Genomic DNA, 20560 nt, shown 5'->3' with positions numbered 1-20560 from the left:
AATTTTTTTTTTAATAAATAATATTATTTATGTTCAGGATGTGAGTTAGTTTCACAAAAAGTTAGTAATAATGTAATTCAAATTCGTCTTTGTCAATAATTGAACCTAAGATCTGTCACTTACAAATGAAAATGAATACTACTATATCGTAGTTTTAAGTGGTATCCACACACTTAGTTTTACCTCTCACATATCCCTCTCAATTTTCAGTTATCGGATCGAGTGAATTGAATAAGTAAATGAACAAAAAATAATGTTAAAAGTAAAAATAAGTGTGCAAATAACATTACTTTTTAATTTATGCTACGCTCAAATGATGTTAATATTCACCACCTATCTATTACAACCCTATTTATGATTTTAGATGCATATAAATTTTAAAATTTATGTCTATCCACTACGTATCAAAATTTAAATTCATCTAACAATAATAAATATAGTGTTTAACATCACTATCACTAGTAATGAGCAAAAATATTCTCCCCGCTGGACTTTTCTCTTTGGGTGGTGGGGTAGTTTCTTTGGGTACTTTTCTCGCATGTGGGGAAGCTTCTTTTCTTTTTCTGTTTTTTAACCTACCATGTTGTTACTTTTCAATCTAAATCTAATTGCAATTTGCTTCTTGTGAAAAAGGGTTACTCTAAAAACAGATGCTAATCTCGAATCTAGGGCACTCCTTTAGTCAAACCCAACCAATTGTGTGTCAAATCCAACAGCTAATCCAATCTGACTAATGCCTTAAATCTATTGGCCGATTTTGCTTTTTGTTAGATAATTTAGTAATCGCTTGAAATAGAGTTCATTGACATACTTTTACGCTGTAATTTGTCATTTAGTTAAATTCTATTTTGAGAATTTAAGGTGGGTGTATCCGTTGTAATGCCTATTCAATCACAATTATCTAGCCCAATCCAAATAATTGGTTGGTTGTACATTGTATTGTAGCAAGACCAACCAACAAGAAATTAAAAAAAAAAACTAGACATATTATTCTCTCTGTTCATAACCTGAAACCAAAATACAACCACTTTTTTAATATTCTTTACAACCATATCATACAATGTGAGTTTTACTTGGTCACATATCATGTAAGGGAATGCGATAAAAAAATTTGCACGAGGTGACTAAGTAAAACTCAAATCATATAAGGTCATAAAAGTTTTTATAAATGAACATAAATAATTCTCTATTAAATATAACTTTAATTTAGTTACTAGTTTTTCACAGATTAAGTTACTTCACTACAAATTAACTGTAAAGATACAATTCTAATCTTTACAACTAATTAGTTTGATATCAAAATTCGGGGTGGTTTGGGAGTGAGGTGCTTAAAAAAAAGCACTCATGAAAAAAAGCTGTGAGGGTTTTAAGTGTTTGGTAAACTAAAAAAAAAAGGCTTATTTTGGAAGCTGCTGTGAGAATAAGTTGAAATCAAAGGAAAAAGCCGAAGCTGCTATTTGCAGTTTTGGAAAATTGGCTTTTTTTCAAAGCACACGGAGCTACAATGCTCATTTAATGAAAAGACCCACTATCAGACTGTTTTTTTTTTCCAAAAGCACTTTTACAAAAAAGTTTACCAAACACTCTGCTGATTTATTTCACAGCCGCTTATTCTCACAACACAGCCGCTTATTCTCACAGCACAGCCGCTTATTCTCATAGCAGTTTTTTTTCAAAGCACAGCAATACCAAACCAGCCCTTCATGTGTTTGATTCCACCCTCCTCTAGATTAATATCGCTTGCATGGAAATCAATATTTTTTGGCAAATAGCTAGAATGCCTTCCTTATTATCTCCGAAAAATTTTAAATCTGAAACTTTGTTGACCAAAACCTAACAATTAAGAGAAACGACATAATGATAAAAAAATAAATAAATAAATAAACGACACAGAAAATTTAACACTATTAACAACATGAAGGATAGATCGTGCGTGCAGATTCGATGCCATGGTAAAAACATGCATGCGACCACAAGGGATTGATCAAGAGTTGCAAGGTAGGTAGGCAGATAAAAGAGGCAAATTAAACTTCCATATCCAAAGAAAAGAATAATATATTTCATTCCTAAACCTAATTATTAGATCATAATTCCCTAATTATGATTGTCTTGTCACTCTTGATTGCCCATTAAATTATTTGATTAGTCTAATCTTTTGACTTCAATCCTTTTGGCCCACTGGGTATGTAAATTGGTACAACCCTTCGGTTGTCCCTACCCGAACTCATATGAATTCAAGACTTTGAAGTCAAATTTACACCCTAAAAAGGCGTGTAAAGATCCATGAGAAATTTTTACCTTGATAGATCTTAGACTTATATATATATATATATATGATTATTGTATTCCATCATTACTTTTAACTCTTTCTTTTTGATTAAAAAAAAATTAGGGAAAGATTAGTTACTTTCATCTCCAATATCAGGAGCATTAGTTATTAGACATTTTGAGAGTCTTGTGTGGATTTAACAAAAAGCCCTCTTTGTTTTTTTTTTTTGACAATATATTCATACATAATTCAATTAGACTCTGATTTGATTAATAAATTTCTACCCTTCGACAAAAAAAAATCAATATTCAAACTTAATTGAAATCAGCATCTCACTCTTATTAATTGAATAATCCCCATTTGTCATGAAATTATGATTTAAGGTACATCCATAAAAACAGGAAGCACGACTAAAAGAGAGATACGAAAATACAATTGTGTTTGTGGAAGAAGGTAATGCACAAGTTTAATCAACTGTAATATAGATAAAATCATACCATGATGAATTTTCTTTTCAATCAAAATTTTTTTATCTAGAAAATTTATACTCAAATGTAAGATATAGGAGGATGAAAAATTTTGAGCCATGTGCCACTACACCTTTTTCACATCTCCAACGCTACCTCTACAAGGCATACCCACTACCTCAAATCAAAGTATTTACGAATGACACTTAACTACAAGCTGTCACTAATATGGATTTACGTAGGAATTTACAAAACGCACATCAATGAGAACTGCAAGCAACGGGGATCGACTTCATGCAGGAACTTGTAAGATTCAAGCTTTTCTTTTAATATAACAATATTCTACCCTAACGAGAATGAAATGTTTTACTATAAAGGAGGGAGAATTGAGTTTGATAGGTCATACAATGGGTTAGCCACTAACTTAGTATCGAATTCTACACAAATATAATATACGAGTGCTAGCCCTATGAGTCGAACCTGAAATTGTTTACTCACAAATAAATAAAAACGCTACAAGTTGATAGGTTGTGTTGATAAAATTGACAATTTCAGCAACATATCAACGTTGATTAAGGAACTTTAAATTCAGGCAATTCAACAAATGATTTGTGCTGCGGGTAATCGTGAGTAAGATTCCACATCAATGCCCAAATTCGGATCGCACTAATGGAATATACCAATATATAACTAATGACAAATATTTGAGTTGGAAGTTGGAATCAACGACAGGGAGAATTTCAAATCACATTTCGATATCCGAACGTCCCTATTCACTTTTCTAATTAAAATTTTAGCCAGTGCTCTCTCTCTATTAGTAATCGAATTTGACAAAGATTTGCCGCTTAGTAATTGGTTCAGTGATAGTGGTATTTTTTTATATTTGTAAGTGAGAGATTTTAAATTCAATTCTTACACAAACATATATTTGAATCATATTATTGCTAACTCATTGTGAGGTTAAGCTCCCCCCTCCCCTTTAGTGTAGATAATATCGCTTGTCAAAAAACAAAAAAAAATTGACAAAGATCTACATGAAAAATATAGAACTATGATAAAAATATCTGCCACCTAATATACAGTCCAGTGATATTCTTCTTAACTAAGCGGTCTTAAATTTGATTCTCGAAAAATACAAATTTAAAGCACTTTATTGATATACTGTTGTAAAATCAAACTTATTATTTATTTTTTAGTATAAATAATATCATTTATTAAAAAAAATATTTCGCATCGAAGTAATATTGGAGGGGCCGCATGGAACGCCTGTGGGCCCCAATTAACTTGGATATGCCAAAAGAAAGGAAAGATATAAAACGGGAGAGGGAGAGAGAGAAAGAGGGGGGTGGGGTGGCGTGCGCGTCAATAGCGTGTACCGAAACGCAGAGGATCACGGAAAAGAAGAGTATTTGGTTTGACCGTAAAATCCAGTCACGGGGGGAGAGGCTGACGTCGATGACACGCGGAGGTCGTGCTTGTGAACAGAGAAGTAATCTTCAACTGAACATATGATGTACTTGTGTGTCGGGAACATACAGTGGTTCCAGAAGACAAAGGACAACCTTGTGTTTCTCTCTGTTTGGCTGCCAGCGGCACAGCACTCACCTCTTTACCATTTTTTCCTTTTATTTTTTTAATTTGGGATTTTCTTACACACTATTTTTTTTTTTTTTATGTTTTTTCAACACGTCATTTTAAATTTTTATGTTTCGAGCTCATTAATTTCGTTACTCATCTTTTACGTCTTCAATTTTGTTATTGTCGTCCAACCCCATTAAAAGTTTATTAATGTGTTAACGTGTCACTCACGTGAAATACGCAAAGCCAATTAAATGATGTCGTGTAAATTAATTACAAATAATCATATTTTTCAGTGTCTTTTTCTTTAAACTATTTTAATAAATAGGTATATTTACCCTGAACTTGCAAGATGCTTTCAATTTTTCCCATAACTTTAATTTTAGCCAATACATTCTCTAAACTTTTTCAATTGACCAATTTCCCTATAAACTTTATTTTTAGCCAATTATCCCCTCACTCGATTTTTTATAATTGGTCAATTTTCCTTTTGGCATTAGATATTGAATTTTTTTCATCTAATTTTCCATCCATTTTGGTCATGTGCAAGACACATGACAATTTTCTAAAGACAAAAATGTAATTTTATCCCTAATGTCGCCAACATATTTTTTTTTTCTATCTTATTCTCTTCCACTAGGTCACTCCATACACTTTTTGTTTGAATTTTATCTCTAATGTGGACAACTATGAATCTTCTCCATGATCTTGCTTTTTCAACAACATGTTCGGATTGTGATACCATTTCATTAGCCTTCCTTGTGACTTGATTCACAAAACCGTCTCGGTTCAACAATTTTAATTAAGGGCCCAAATTCGAATAAGAAAGTAATTACTCATCTCAAAAATTTATTACTAGAAACTAGCCAATTATAAACATTAAGGGTGGTGATCAGCTAAAAGTAAAGTTCTGAAGGAAGTTGACGAATTATAAAAGTTCAAGGGGTAATCAGCTAAAATAAAGTACAAAGGGAACTTGACAATTATAAAATCCAAGGGGTAAGCACCTAAAGTTAAAGTTCAAGGTATATTGGTAGCTCTCTACGAGTTCAGGAAAAATCAGCAACTATCTCCTTAAAAAAAAAAAGAATTTAATCCGCCTGGCATCATTTAATTGGTTACATGAGTCTCATCCTCCAGTCTAAAGTTAGAACATTCTGGTTCTAAAACATGGTTTGATTTAATTTACATGAAAAACTTTAGATTTATTGTAACTGTTGATACTATCCAGCCATAATTAACTTATATACGCGTACGTGAGTGACCCTAACACTACGTTTGCTATAAATATTACGTATCTAATTCTAAATGCTTCGGATTACACTCCAGCTTTCCATATGCTTCGCTCCACCATATACATACATGTACAGCTAGTTAGCATCTCAAAGTCTGCAGTTTTTAACCTAACAACTAGGAAAGACAGACCCCTCTCACTAATTTTCTTAACTAACTTGGTCCTCCACTTTGCCAAAATGCTTTGTGATAATCCAATAGATCTTTGACTGATCTTCGCCAACAGTGGCTCGCCCGACACTTTAAAAACTTTGTAAAAAAGCTTAAAAACTTAACAAAGGCTCTACTAAGGCACTATCCAAATTTTTACACTAGAGTTCACCATTCACTCGGGAAGAGTTGTGTGAGGAACATATCCAGCCGAACAACATCAACATGAGGCTATCTTCTGTTCTCCTTTGTTCTTTAATCTAATCTAATCTAATCATATTCATTTGATAAAGACGGCTGCAGTTCATTTTTCTCAATTGAGAAGTAGACCCCTCAAAATTTTTGAATGAATATTAAGTATGTTACCTCAAAAACTAGAGAAATTGTGTCACCAATAATATATCTTCGGTTGTAGGACAAATTCTATTTAAAAATTTATATACGTCATAAAAAGAAAGATGTTATGGTCAAGTGTCCATGTGCGTTTAGGTTTATTCTAACCCTTGATACTATTCAGCCATACTCAACTAACACACGTGTACGTGAGTGACCCTAATACTATGTTTGCTATCAATATTACGGATGTAATTCTAGATGGTTTTGATTGCACTCTAGCTTTCCATATGCTTCTCTCCACCATATACATGTAGGGGTGGATCAGTATGAGATCCCAAACCGAAAAAGGGATCCTGAATCCCAAACCAAAAATTTTCGTTCCAAACCAAAATTTCTGTATTCCAAATTTTCAGGATTCCTGAATTGTTTTCAGTATTTTAGGATGCATCATGATTGAATTTTGGGTTTTTGGGTTTGAAATTTGAGATTTATTTGGATGTGGGCTAAAATTTTGACTTTTGGCCTAAAATCTTATTTTCTAATTTCATATAAATTAAAATTTAGGTTTTTACCTCATTTTAATTTGAAATTTCATACCAATTGAAAATGCCAATTCATTCATACCAAGTCAAATTGATGTTCCAAAGTTCCAAACTATTTAATTTCATACTTATATTTCTAATATAGTCTACTATCAAATTAATTAAATTCAACATTCAACATGCATGCAACCAAAGTAAATATATATATTTTTTCAGTTCAGTTCGGGATTCCCGAACCATTGAATATGTAATCCCGATTCCTGTACCAAAAGGTTTGGGATCAGTTTAGTATGGATTCTGAAATTTTGGATATTATCGGTTTGAAAATTTTTCGGTATGAGATCGAAATTTTTTTTATTTGGTTTGGGATTTTCGGAAAAAATTTGCAGCCCTATAGACATGTACAGCTAGCTAGCATCTCAAAGTCTGCAGTTTTTAACCTTAACAAGTAACTAAGAAAGACAGACCCCTCTCACTGGTTTTCTTGACCAACTTGGTCCACCACTTTGCCAAAATGCTTTGCGATAATCCAATGGATCTTTTGACTGATCTTCCCGATCCCTTCATGCTTCCCCAAATTTCCTCTTGAAAACCCTTTATTTTTTACCAATTAAAAAGCAATGCAATTCTTTGTCCACTATAGGATATTGATTAACAAGGAGAATCATGCGAGGGAAAGATTATCAGAAAGTAAGTTGTAGGCTCATAGCTAGAGCATCTTCAATACTATTTTTCTTGCTATCTTCATGATTATTAGTTCAAGCGGCCAATAAATATGAGATAATGAGTTAGAATTTAAATAGGATAAAGTTCCGTTTTTTTCATGATGACGATTCTAACCACAACTAGAAGTTAAACTCATAGAATTCGAACTCATTTATCATCATTCATGTTAGTTGAATCCGGGAAGTGTGAGTGGAAACACAACACCTTAAACCCAAAGGTTCAATCAACCACGAGCTGATGGCCTAGTGGTAAATGACGGATTGTGAGGCTTCCTTCAAATTAAAAACTGGAGGTTTTGGGTTCGAAACGCGCTGCTGGTGTGGAAGCCAGACTTGTGGCCAAGGGGAGGCTGAAATGCCTTTGTGAGTCTTTCCGATCTCCGAAATGGATGGATAAGCGTATATCCCTTGTTAGAAAAAAACAAAAAGAAGGTTCAATCCGGTTCAATTCTTTTTATTATAACCTAAAAGGAGAAAGAAAAAAAATGGAAGAAGGATTGAAAATATCAAGGACATGATACAAGTGTAATTAATTAGCATCAGAACCTTTGTTCATTTCTTCGTCTCTACTCATGCTATCCTTTCACTCTTTTAGATGGCATACAATACTTTTATTCTCGAGGATGGATTTTTCTTTATTTGGCATAACTAATGTTTATGCAAAGGATTAATGACCAAGGGGAATTCATCTATTCTCTCTAATCTGTAGGCAAGTTATTCTTGGTTGGAGTTCACCTTATGCTGTGTAATGTCGATTAGATTCCTGCCAAGATTTTATCGAACACTTTTTGCGAACCATAGGGTCGCACGCAAGAAATATGAGAAAAAAGACAAAAGAAAGAGAACAAAATCCACCAATAACCATACATAGAATTGCTCAAAAAAATAGCGTTGTAATTTATTGTTTTTTACTCATCATTTCAGTTTGTCGCAGTTGCATATGAGTCATATACCAATATACATATAAATATACATTGGGTTGTGAAGCAATTAGAGTCATAAGCAGCCAATGAACCCATGTTGTCTTTTGCCACTTTCGCTAGGAGGACGAGAGTTAGCCTCCACTTATGACTTGTGATAAGATTTCAATTTGGAGTTTTTCATTCAGTACAGCAAATTTGATTTACGAGTCAAGCCTATTGGCCAACACTTAATAAGGATATTTTTCTTTTCTTTTTAACTTGTAAATTGTTGTACACATCTAAAATCGAATCGGGTGCCAAAATTTGTACCAAAAGCAAAACATTTGATGCCTTGAAGACCAATACACGTATCACTTTCTTTTGACAAAGCGACAGCCTAATTTACTCTTGAGTAAATATGATTTCAATTTAATGCCCGAACGTTTCCTATAACTGTAAAATACCCAAAATTTAATGCCCGAAACCGAACCGTTTGGATCGGTTACTTGCGGGGATTAGATTTGACAGGTTAAATTGCTATCCCTACTTACTCTAAACTACATGGAGAGGGGTGAGGGTTCCAGAGTGCAAGGGGACATACACATTGTCCTAGTTAATCTGCCTAATCCGCATATTCGACCTAACACATACCATGTTAAGATGTTTAAATTCAAAAACTTCAGCATATAATCTAACCAATAAGGAACCCTAAAAAGTCAAACCTTTCAAATATGGCCTAAAAAATAAAGGAAAACTAATGAAAATAACTTGAAAACAGAGTTTTAACGAAAAAGACAAAATAAAAGGTAAAGTGAATAGTACTAGGATTGACTTTTTAGTGTAAAAACATGGTTTTTCGTTAAAGTAAACAGTACCAGAAAATTTTCATTAAAGTTCCCAAAAAACAAAACCATTCAAATATGGCCTCGTGAGCGTTATCTTTCCGTCTAAATTCTTGTTTGGCCACGGAAAAATACAATCATAGAATTCCTCAACAAACAACAAAGAAACTAGGTATTCAAACGGACCTACCTCGAAGCGGGCATGGAGACCTGATTTTCCTGCAAATGATTGATTACTTGGACGGATCAAATGATTCGTGACACAACACAACATAATCCCTATCTCTATCTTGTTAGCAAGTAAACACAGGAAAGCATGGTTGTCAATTCCATGGGTCCTGACATTATTAAGCAAGATATGCAGATCTACGTTTGACCGAGATCTATCCCAATACAATTAAGTTAATAAAAATGATTCAAGCATCGGGACGTATGAAAAAGATAAAAGGAGAGAACATTCTCAGTAGTGCGCGTGATGCAGCAATTTTGAAGCCACTGATGCAAGGTGGTGCCAAGGAATCTTCTTCAGTCCATTTTTCGCCTGACTAATCCTTTGAAGAAGTCAAAACTATATGGACAAACAGAGACAATATAATCATTACTTAAGTTAAAAATAGCCAGGCTCATGTCCTGACCTACTTCTGAAATTATAGCATATGAATGTAAAACCACTCCATGAAATTGCCAAAATGCTTGATAGATACGGTAGTTCATCAGAAAAAGGGGCAAATACAGGCATGAAATGTTCGACCAGAAAGACATGTCCAGTACCGATTCTGCCCCAACTAACAGGAATGCATTCACTAACTAATTACATAAATACAAAGGCAAGGATTAAGAGGCCATTACTAAATAAAATCAGAGTCCAAAAATTCTATAATGCTCCGGAGTACCATAGAAAATCAAATCAGAGTCACATCAAAGATGGTAAACGCATGCGAAATTATCACGATGACTGTATTTGGACAGAAATGAACAGTAAAGGAAACATGAGCAGCAACGGTATTATATCTGTGGATGGTCAAACAAAATTACAAAAGGGCATGACGCCAAGTTACTGTCCTTTTGACCAAGCAACCTGACATGATTATTGTCACCTAGTAAAGCAGAGGTACAGTTTCAAATCAACAGATATACAATAAGGGTGTGAGATTTCAACTACCAAATCTTCACCATTTGATGTCTCAAACAAAAAGCTTATATGATGCGGTATTTGGTCCAAACCAGGACAGGATTTTAACTAATAGTAAAATAAACCATTAATATGTCAACAAAACAATGCAACTACCTTCAGGCATAATACCACGAATTTCTACTACTTCCAATAACTACCAATTTATAGATACTTTCTTTCATATACTAACTTTCAAAAGTTACAAAAACCACATCAAATCAAACAGATCTCCCCAGTAACGTGTATCAAAAAATTCGAACCTTATTACCAGGTATCCATTCCGAATGACAGAAATGGCTTAAGGCAATCTTGACAAGAGTGTTCCCTTTGGTTGAAGTTGAAATGTTGATGGCTCTAAATTGTGCTAACACACTTGCCCAGAAAAATAAAAATTGAAAATTGAGCTAGCTAAGTGAAAGGAAATTACTGTTTATTTTTACCCTTAAGAGCTTGCTCGCCATATGTTCATCCAGTAGTTATAATGGAGCTTTCAAAAGCATACATTAGACTATTAAAAAAAAACAAAAAACACTTTGCACGTACTGCTTAAGTAAGTTTCATAGTTAAATTAAGCAACACTATATCACGCCAAAAAGAAAAAAAATCTTTTGAGCAAACGTACCTATTGCCATCAGGATGAAGTTCACACATTTGATTGTCATCACCAATAGCCAACAAATATCCTGATGAGGTCAAACCCTGCAAATTGAAGATTTTTAGTCCTGAGAACCCTAGTACCAAATATAGAATATTGCAACAATCATACCTCAAACCATATAACACCCTTACGGTCGACCCTATTTACACGGGTATATCTTGTTTCCTAATTTGTCTACTTAAGGGATGCTGTTAATAATCATGTAAATGGCTATTTTATTCTTATCCTCTTCCCCTGTTCAAGCCACTCTATTCTATGATTGCAATCATGCATAGTTTTACAAAGATAGAGTTACACCCGTATCCAAGGGTGTCCAGCAATGGCCACATGTTGGCTGTGATGAGAGGCATATCAATGCTTGACATGGTGCGTGCAAATATCTTGGCTCATAGTGGTCGTGGGGTATTTGCATGGCTATTTTATGGAATTTGTGCATAAGTTTGGAGATTTTAAAGTGGACAGTCAAGATAGGCAACCATAAGGGGTCTAAGAGTAAGACAGTAAATTACAGGGTTATCCATGTAAATAGGGCTAGCCATAGAAGGTGTAATTGTAGTTTTTCCCCCTATCTTTTGATTTTGAGGCTAGATCTTTTTGCAGATCATTCAAATCAAGGATTCACAAACATTTTTAACCAATAAGTACTTTAAATTTTGTAATCAAGGGAAATGAACAAACTTTGGTTGAAACAAAAGGAAATATATCCATAAAGTTAACGATTGAATTTGTCTGAGCCAGAAAGGATGAAATAGTAGTTTTTGTTTCGGTTTATCATAAGAAAGGGTATACGCTATTTCATTTACATAGGCATGCATATCCAAAATTTGAGGCAGTGCCTCATTGAGAAGCTGTCTAGTTTGCCACACCTGAATAGTGACCACATTTTCCACCACTTGATCCTCAGTTTTTTCTTGCACAATAACTCTCTGTCCACTGCAGATACCAAAAAAAAATTATGTTCAAAGTGGATCTACGTGCTGGAGCATATTTCTCTTGATTGATATTAATTTAAGCATGGATACCTGTTCATCTTTCTTAATTATGATATTATATCGACAAAGAGAAAGGAAAAGACGCAAAGGCTTCAAGATTACAAGCATTCTTGCTCCTTCACCTAGCCCAAGTTTTTATGATGGTAAGAAAATTAAGATGTCAAGAAAGCTGAAAATGCAAGACAACAAAAATTAATTTGATTGTTTAAGGTATGGCGGTAGCACAACGATATAACAGTATAGGTGAAACATAGACCACCTGGTCCATGTAAAAACCATAGCTTACAAATTCCAAGTAGAATACTAAGGACATGGGTATTGTGGAAGAAGGTACTGGTTTGGTACTGAGGTGCTCTTATAAAAAGTGGGTATAAAAAAAAGCTAAGCTCAAAAAGGTGTTTGGTAAACACTTAAAAACAGCTTATTTTCACAATTTTGGGTGAAAAAAAACTGAAAACGTGAAGCAGCAAAAATGAGCTTATTCTCACAGCACAGCAGAAGCAATTTTTTTTCAAAGCACAGCAATACCAACCAGCCCAAAGTGTGTTATTGTCAATCTCATGAGTAGAATACTAATTCCAAATTGAATACTAATGAATGGGTACTGTGGAAGAAGGTGTGTTACTGTCAATCTCACGACTAGAACTGCTTCTTGAAGGCTAGCGTACAAGGAAGGAGTCCCCTGCATCCCAACAGTACCCCAGCAAAACTCCCCTAGCGAAAGGGGATAAGACACTTGGCTCTCCCCTTATACGTAAGATGAAGATACAACCCAACCCATTCCTGAGATAACTTGCTCGATAGTTGATACCATGTTAAACCCATGGATAGAACTTATCCTTGAAAACCAGCTTGCAAAAGAAAGGCTTCCCACATATTTATATACCACGCATCCCAGAGGCAACCAGACTATGTGGGAATATACTATTAGGGGGATGAATGACAAGAACAAATTCAGTACTTTATCAGAAGAAAATCAGGAGGCCAGATTAATGGTTGGAAAACAGCTTCTGCAGATCGAGTAGAATTGTTATTTTGTACCAAGACAAAATTCACAGAATATTTGGTGTGACATTTCACAAGGCTTCTTTGCTTTTTATATCTAGAAAAGACCATCTGAAAAATTACTAACTTGAGTTCAACCATAACGATCCACAAGAGAATCTAATCTACATGTTAGTGTGTTACCTGTGTAACCATGTCCTATAGTATAGCTCCTCAAGAGATTGGAATCCTGCATGACATGAACCAAAAGAGCCAGCGTTAATTTTCATAACCTACGTACTTGATGGATATTCTATCATTCTTACTGATCAAAGTAGAATTTTACAGCTGAAATAGAAACTGCAGAAACAAGATCAATTAGATAATTGTGCAGAACATGAAATAATTGTATCCGCCCACTACTTATCCATATTTCTTTGCGGCAAGGAAACTAGGTTGTTAGACAGCGGGGAAAAACAGCTATCTCATAACTGAGACAGTACAACCAAGGGATTCAACTTTTGGTATCAAGCAGAAATTAAATGTTGATTCACAGAATATTCAAGCTGGCTTGAAACATAAATGAAAAAGTTTAGAAAGAACGGCACCAACATGCATAGTTGAGGTAAAACTGTAAGATTAAGCACTAAAATCAAAATGAAGGAATGGTATAATTGATATATCAGATGACATTTTCGATAATTGACATGATGAGTTTTTACCTTGATTTATAAAAACTTCATATAACATCTCAAATTTGTTAAAGAAGGTGGCAAGAACATCTTCTCTTCTAAATCGGTATGTTGTAACACACAATTCTCTAAGAAATGCATTCAAACATGTGGTTGGTTTCTCATTATCAATGTTCAAACCTACACCTGCAAACACAAAAACAGGAGTATCTCTGTCATCAACATAAAAGTTATTGTTGAATATCCATTATCCAATCATGCACATGTGCGTGTTGTTGATGGTGGCATTCATATAGTACTTGAAAGGAACAGAGTCCACCGAATGTAAGAAGTTAGGTATTTCAAAGCATGCTTATTTGCAATCAGACCTGCTAATCAGCAACCAGAGGATAAGACTAATTACCAGCAGAGACATTGAACTGCTTTGACTTATACGTTGAGGTGCATAAAATACCTCCCACTTTGAGGCCATTTAAATAAAGATCATTTGGCCATTTTATTTTAACATCAATATATGGTAAGCCCTGAAATGCAGAAGATGTACCCAACACAAAGTGTATCAAAGTCTGCACTATAGCATCAACCAATTAACTGCAAATTAGTAAATATAACAATCAGATGCAATGTGCATGGTCCAAGTAGCCAAATATAAGCCCGAAAAAAGTTATCTCCGTGCAATCTATTACAGGTTGGATAGTAAATATGAGTGACGTAATCTTTCTACAGTTAAAGTACTAGCGAACTTCTATGTATTACTTGAGGTCAAGATGAACGCCTCAGGCAACATATTGAATTAGAAACAAATAGAACACTTATTTATTGCTTAACAAATTCGAATTTTGAATGAAGCTTGCTTCTTTGCTACAGTTACCATTAATGGCTATCATATACAAAACTCATATATATAAATTTGACAAAGTTAACTTTTTAATTCTTTCCATATCAAACTCGTTACGAACAATTCACTCACATTTTTATCACAAACATATTTTATTGCCTCCGTGACGGCAAGAGAAACCACGTACTGTATGAGAGGCACGACTTGGCCATCCTCCATCTGCAAAGTAAAGGAAAACAGAAGGCAACCCTGAGGAGACTCCCACACATTCTTCGACCGCCCTGCCACAAAAATTAACTAACAAATTGAATTCCAAAAATTGAAATACAACAATCAATCAATCAAACTCAACCACTAATTAGCATTTCAAACCTCTCCCTTTGTACTGAACATCAGCTACACAAACCGCACCCACCGGCAGCTCACAAAAATTGCTGAGAACAAGCTAAAAACTCGAATTCACTATCCGAAAAATAATCATTCACTTAACTTCAGAGTTCAGGAAACTAAAAATCCAATCTTTTGCGAAACTTACTTGGAAACGACGTCGTGTGTGGAAGGCAAGCGTGGAGACCAGAGGAGGAACCTGCCGAACCGACTGGTAGAGAGCGAGGTCATGAACGAGTCGACTCCGAAAGCATCCTCCTTGACCGGCTTTTCGAATTCCGACTGTAACAAAATTGAAATCTCGGTGCTCTCAGGGAGCTTCAGAGCGTTGCTGCTCTTCAATGCTATAGCAATTTCATTATCCGGCGGCGATTTCCCGCACAAAACCAGCTTACAGTTCGAATTGCCATCCATGGCTGAAACTTCAAAAATGAAATTAGTTTCCTGGATTTTCTAGGTAGCCAAACAGTAGGCAGGGAACAGACTAGAGAGCAGAACAAACCTGATGCAAAGGCGGCGGGTAGAGAGAGACTGCAAGTCGCTTTCTTCGAGAAAATGGCCTTCTTCAGCGAGCTTCTTATGGTGGAAAACCCTAGCGAGGAGGTGGATGCGAAGGGCATTCAACTCGGAGGAACCAGAAGTTTCAGTGGGAAGTGAAACGTTTGGGCTTTTGGGACGGAGAATGGAGATGCCACGTAGTCACTGCGAACCCGCCACCTTAACGGAATAAAAATGAAATGAGTTAACTGCATGTTTGCCCCCCAAAGTTTTAGTGGTTTTCAATTTGGTCCTCAACCATTTCTTTGGTTTTTGCTCCAGATTGATCATCCTTTACCATTGAAGTGAATTGTACCTAGCAAGCAGTAATTCTATTACTTTGGTCACTAACGATTAAGCTGTCCTCATTAGGCTGCTTCAACTTCTTAACCAGGACGAGGTCTGCTTGGATGCTGAAGGAGTCTGTGGATGGTATACATGCATTATTATAAACTAATCAGGTGGTGGTGAATCATTCCAAGGAAAGCTAATAGCATTGCTCATCGTTTAGCTCGATATAGTTTGTAATGTCAGGACCAAGGTATAAAATATCGATGATATCGGAAATATCAGTAGTCCAAAAACACGGAAATTTCGATGGAAATATCGTGATATTATCGATATCGGTAAAAATTAAATAAAAACCACAGAAATTGTAAGAAAAACTTGGAAATTTTTATTGAAACTTTGCAGGATGTTTATTTAGTCAATTATCTATTAGTTTATCACAAAAAATTGGAAGGAAATGCATTGCATGATAGATATAACTGATTTAAGTTGATTATATAGCGAGCTGTCAAACATTGTGAGTATAGAAAATATGTAGTAATTAATTAAAGAAGTTTAAACACACCATAATAATTTATATATAATGAATTAGTACAATATTTTACACTTTATACATTGCATGGTAAGATACATGAGTGATTTAGCAAGGTTTAAAATATCGATGATATCGGAAATATCGGTAGTCCAAAAAAATATCGGTAGTCCAAAAACACCGAAATTTTCAATAAAAATATCGGGATATTATGGATATTTTAGACCATGATCAAGACTATTGTTTTGGGTGGATATGGGGCCCATCCATGCCTAGTCTGTAAATGGTAAATTTCGTCTTGCTTTTTTCCTTGGTCTGACTTTTTCCCACTAAACTTTTTTCAAAGGCCATCATTTTGTCCACATGTATGTTTATGTTTGTTCTAGTTGGTGTTTTATGAATGAAATTATCGTTTACCCTCAAAATAAAACCCAAGGAGTTTGTGCAATTTAAAGCGAACAAAAACCACTGTGAACTTTAATGAATGTAAAATTTTGAGGTGTCGATTCTGTTTTGGCAAATTATTTTATTCATAGTCAAAAGTATGTTACCACGGTACCAAGATTGTAAGAAAAGAGAAATTAATTTGTCACTTAAGTGTGGTATAATGATACCCCTCATGTAACATCTCACATCGTACAAGGGAGTGATCCTTAAATATATATTCTCATCTCTACCTAGCACAAGGCCTTTTGGGAGCTTACTGGTTTTGGGTTTTGTAGGAACTCCGAAGTTAAGCGAGAAGGAGGCCAGAGCACTCCCATGATGGGTGATCCACTGGGAAGTTGCTCGTGAATTCCCCAAAACAAAACCGTGAGGGAATGGTAAGCCCAAAGCGAACAATATCGTGCTACGGTGGTGGAACAGTCCCAGGATGTGGTGGATCCGGGCCAGGATGTGACACCTCCTATATTAAAAACAATTGTCCTCATTTAACAAAAAGTGAAAGATAACTTGAGGAGTCTTTGTATCATAATATACAGAGTGAAGTGCCCATCACACACACACACACACACACACACATACATGGTTGTATTAAGTTGTAAAAATATACACAGCATGAAGGGAAACAGAAGGTCTAAAGCAGCGTGACAATCCGTGAAGTCACTTTTGGGTTTAAAATCTGGGGTGTGCTATCCACACACCCTAAATTACTTCTCACACACCCCTTGTTAATTTCTGTCCGTTGATCTTCTTTAATTCATCCGATCCGACGGCCAAAAATTAGAAGGGTGTGTGAGAAGTAAAATAGGGTGTGTAGATATCACACCCCTAAAATCTGCTTTCATGAAAAGGGCTTGAACTAAGTTTATCTTAATAAAAAAAATCATGTTATAACTTTATTTAATAAAAATACTTAAATTTTAATGAAAAACTCTTAAATTTTAATAAAAAGAACAACAAAACTTAAATTTTAATGAAAAAGACATAATTTTAATATTTAAAAAAAAACTGAAGCGCAAACCTGTGCGCCTCTTGTTGGAAATGTGCCCTAAAGCCAATCATGTGATGATACTTTACGGACATTTCACATGTTAAACTAATCTAGTTTTACATATAAAGGGCAAAGATTATTGTTTGAGCCGTCTCATATAAATGTTATATGCTTAAACGATAAAGTCCAAGGAATATGTGATTGGGAGAATGTAATCTAATGAAGTTAGATTCATGAGACCATTCTTTCGTAGACACATCCTAAATGTTCCTGATCATAGGATTGTCAATTGGGCATTGACAGTCCGTTAAGATCGGTACGTACTATGTCTTCTCTTAGGGAGAGTGATTAGTCTCGAGTCATTGGTGTGTGTGACATCAAGACAAGTACGTAGGTGCTCAATAGAGAATGAGTACACTGAACGTGATCAACGAAGAGTTCTCATATTCCATGTCACATAAGAACTCATGGTTGGGATAATGCAAAGTAGTCCTTTGACCTGAGGCATCACAGTTGTCTTGTGGTTAAGTCCTTGATCTTTGATTATGTCAAAGTCACCCCCTCGGGGCGTCCACGGCATCGTTGGGGTCAAGTGACTTAGCTATGGAGACAAGTGAATGCGCAACAAGGGATCTCTAACCTTCAAACAGTTGAGGGAGAATACTCTATGATATGATTTAGAATCTCTGGTCAGAGTATGAATGAGATTAGGGAATGCGTTCCAAATCACATTCAAGTAAATCATATAAGCACAAGATTCACATTGGATAGTAGACATGAACAAATAAACTATCAAACCAAACAATGTGGTCAAGAGTATTAGATTAGAGAAAGACCGTATTGCATTTGTAATCCCGAACTGAATAGGTTCTCTAACCTCTTCTGATTAGCTTGGGTAACCATGACATGCTGCTAGGCATCAACCATGGTTTGTGGAAGCCCTAAACGTGTGTAATCACTAAAGGGAGAATTGAAAATAGTTTCAATTCACAATCGATGTAAAATGGTTTTAATCGCCCACTATCTCGCTAAAAGGAACCTAATGGATCGCACACCATAAAAGGTAGAGATTGAAGATTAAACGGAAATGAGTAAGAATGATTAAATGGTTTAATCATTTATTTATGGCAAAGATTAATTAATATGTTAATTAATCAAACGAATAAGTTCGTTAAAGACCTCCGGGATAGTTTTGGACCTTAAGGCCCAATGGGCTTCGAACGTCAAGCCCATTAACTTAAGTTGTATGACAATTTAATGAATAAAGATTCATTAAAGCCCAAAAGCCCAAAATCCCCTAAATGGCCGGCCATGATGAAATGAATTAGGGTTTTGGTTGTTTAGGTCACTTAAAGAAGTGACTATATAAATGATTTTATAGCCAAATATTAATTAAGGATTAAAAGGGTTTATTTTTGGGGAAAATTGGTGAGAATTGTCTCTCCATTTTCTCTCTAAAGAGGCCAACACCTTGGAGGGTACATCTAGCAATCCTACTACTCCAAGGTCACTCATTTCTTCTACAATCTAACCTTGGTGAAGAGACTTAGAGGTTCTCAATTTTGGGAACTTGGAGAACCTATTCTTCCATCCAAATCCATGGATCTAAGAAGCAAGGAATGAAGGCCCTATCTCTTTGGGTGATTAGCCTTTGCTTATGCAAAGAGGAATCTACAAAGGTATTAATTTCAACTCACTTTGTTTTGAGTTGATTATTGGTTCACCAATCTACTAGGCTTTGAATTTCATGGTAATGTTTTGTTTTTGGGTGCATACAAGCATGATTCCGCCTTTAATTGTTAATTGCATGCTATATGATGTTGCTCAAATGAACATGTTTCTCAAAATAATTCCTTCACCTCTCACACAAACTGTTTATAAAACTTACTACACTATTTATGAAACGGTACTACACTGTTTATGAAACTTAACAATAAATGCTCGTCCTAGATTTTCAAGTTCTTTCACCATAATGCAATAAAAAGATAAAAAAAGATATGATAGAGATCAACGTCCACGCCATTAAAGTTATGCATGGCTAATAGCTCAATACCATTACTAAAAAAATGGGTGATGAGTCCAACGATGTTGTCAATGATGTTGCCCCGCCTTTACCCCCAACCTTTTGAACCCACACCTGATCGACTCCCTCCCAACCATACCACCCTAGATGTGGTTCTGAATTGAACGGAACCCACTTCAATTTGAAATTTTAATTTTAGAGGAATAAAATATGCTTGGATTATGTTTAAGGGTTATGCAACTAAATGATTGGTTGGGTGCTCTTTGCATGCGCCTTTAGTTTTTTTTAATTTTTTAATTTTTTTTTTGTTTTTTTGTTTTTTTGTTTTTTGTTTTTTGTTTTCTTTCTCTTGTCCGTATCATTAAATAAAGTTATATGATGGTTTTTTTTTATTAAAACTCAAAGTTTTGAAGCCATTTTCATTAGTTTTCCTTAAAATCTGATGTGGAAAAAAGTTGATCAAACATCAAAGTGTAAAACCCCAAAAGTTTCAGAGGCGAATCCGAATTACCTGAAAATATAATCATTTGCTTTATCAAACTTCATAGCCAGTGACGACGTTTGCCATTTGGTGTAGAGCAAGTGAACATAGAACGGCCACTCATGAAAGAACTACATAGAGCTCTTGAAATCCGTGGCTTAATGGTTTGCAACCTTCCGGAAAAAGGATGTTCCCTCTTTACCACCAAAGACTTCTCTCCAGGTCCTCTCTCTATCCTTTCCTCTCTTTAGCTTTGCTACTTCATAAAATCAACGATGGAGGTTTTTAACTGTAGGGGAAGTGATAATTTGCCAAGAGCGTACGCATGCTTGCCGAGCAACTCTCCGGCGGAATCTAGGTGCGACCCTTACTTCAAATCGAGTAATCTCAAAAAATGCTAGACTTGTCAAGTTGTATACTATTGTTGCAGCTCGT

The 20560-nt window shown here is 35.2% G+C and overlaps 1 protein-coding gene across 2 annotated transcripts; it reads right to left on the bottom strand.

Annotated features, from left to right (window-relative positions):
* Positions 1-9318: 9318 nt before the first annotated feature.
* Positions 9319-15563, bottom strand: LOC103421290 (biotin--protein ligase 2-like). Of its 2 annotated transcripts, XR_011583910.1 has the most exons (11): positions 15332-15540; positions 14978-15245; positions 14815-14876; positions 14575-14723; positions 14008-14128; positions 13635-13790; positions 13117-13162; positions 11959-12097; positions 11803-11869; positions 10901-10977; positions 9319-9672 (listed from the first exon to the last, which is right to left on the bottom strand). XR_011583910.1 is itself a non-coding variant. In XM_008359316.4 (10 exons), the coding sequence occupies exons 1-10, from the start codon at positions 15447-15449 to the stop codon at positions 9630-9632; spliced, it is 1107 nt and encodes a 368-aa protein (XP_008357538.3). In that variant the 5' UTR covers positions 15450-15563; the 3' UTR covers positions 9319-9629. The 2 variants fall into 2 exon arrangements, 1 of the variants encoding a protein (XP_008357538.3); XM_008359316.4 differs by lacking the exon at positions 11959-12097 and having other exon boundaries at positions 15332-15563.
* Positions 15564-20560: the final 4997 nt, after the last annotated feature.

This window comes from Malus domestica, chromosome 08 (genome assembly GCF_042453785.1).
Source record: "Malus domestica chromosome 08, GDT2T_hap1".
Classification (NCBI taxonomy): domain Eukaryota; kingdom Viridiplantae; phylum Streptophyta; class Magnoliopsida; order Rosales; family Rosaceae; genus Malus; species Malus domestica.
The sequence above is the reverse complement of the archived record's forward strand: the minus strand, read 5'-3'. Positions and strand labels throughout refer to the sequence as shown.

Excerpts from the sequence above, each read along its gene's own strand:
- LOC103421290 (XM_008359316.4), bottom strand. The coding sequence starts at position 15,449 with ATGCCCTTCGCATCCACCTCCTCGCTAGGGTTTTCCACCATAAGAAGC. Across the intron at positions 14,724-14,814 it reads TGTTCAGTACAAAGGGAGAG|GGCGGTCGAAGAATGTGTGG; the intron begins GTTTGAAATGCT and ends TTTTTGTGGCAG. Across the intron at positions 11,870-13,116 it reads TATAGGACATGGTTACACAG|TGGACAGAGAGTTATTGTGC; the intron begins GTAACACACTAA and ends TGGTATCTGCAG.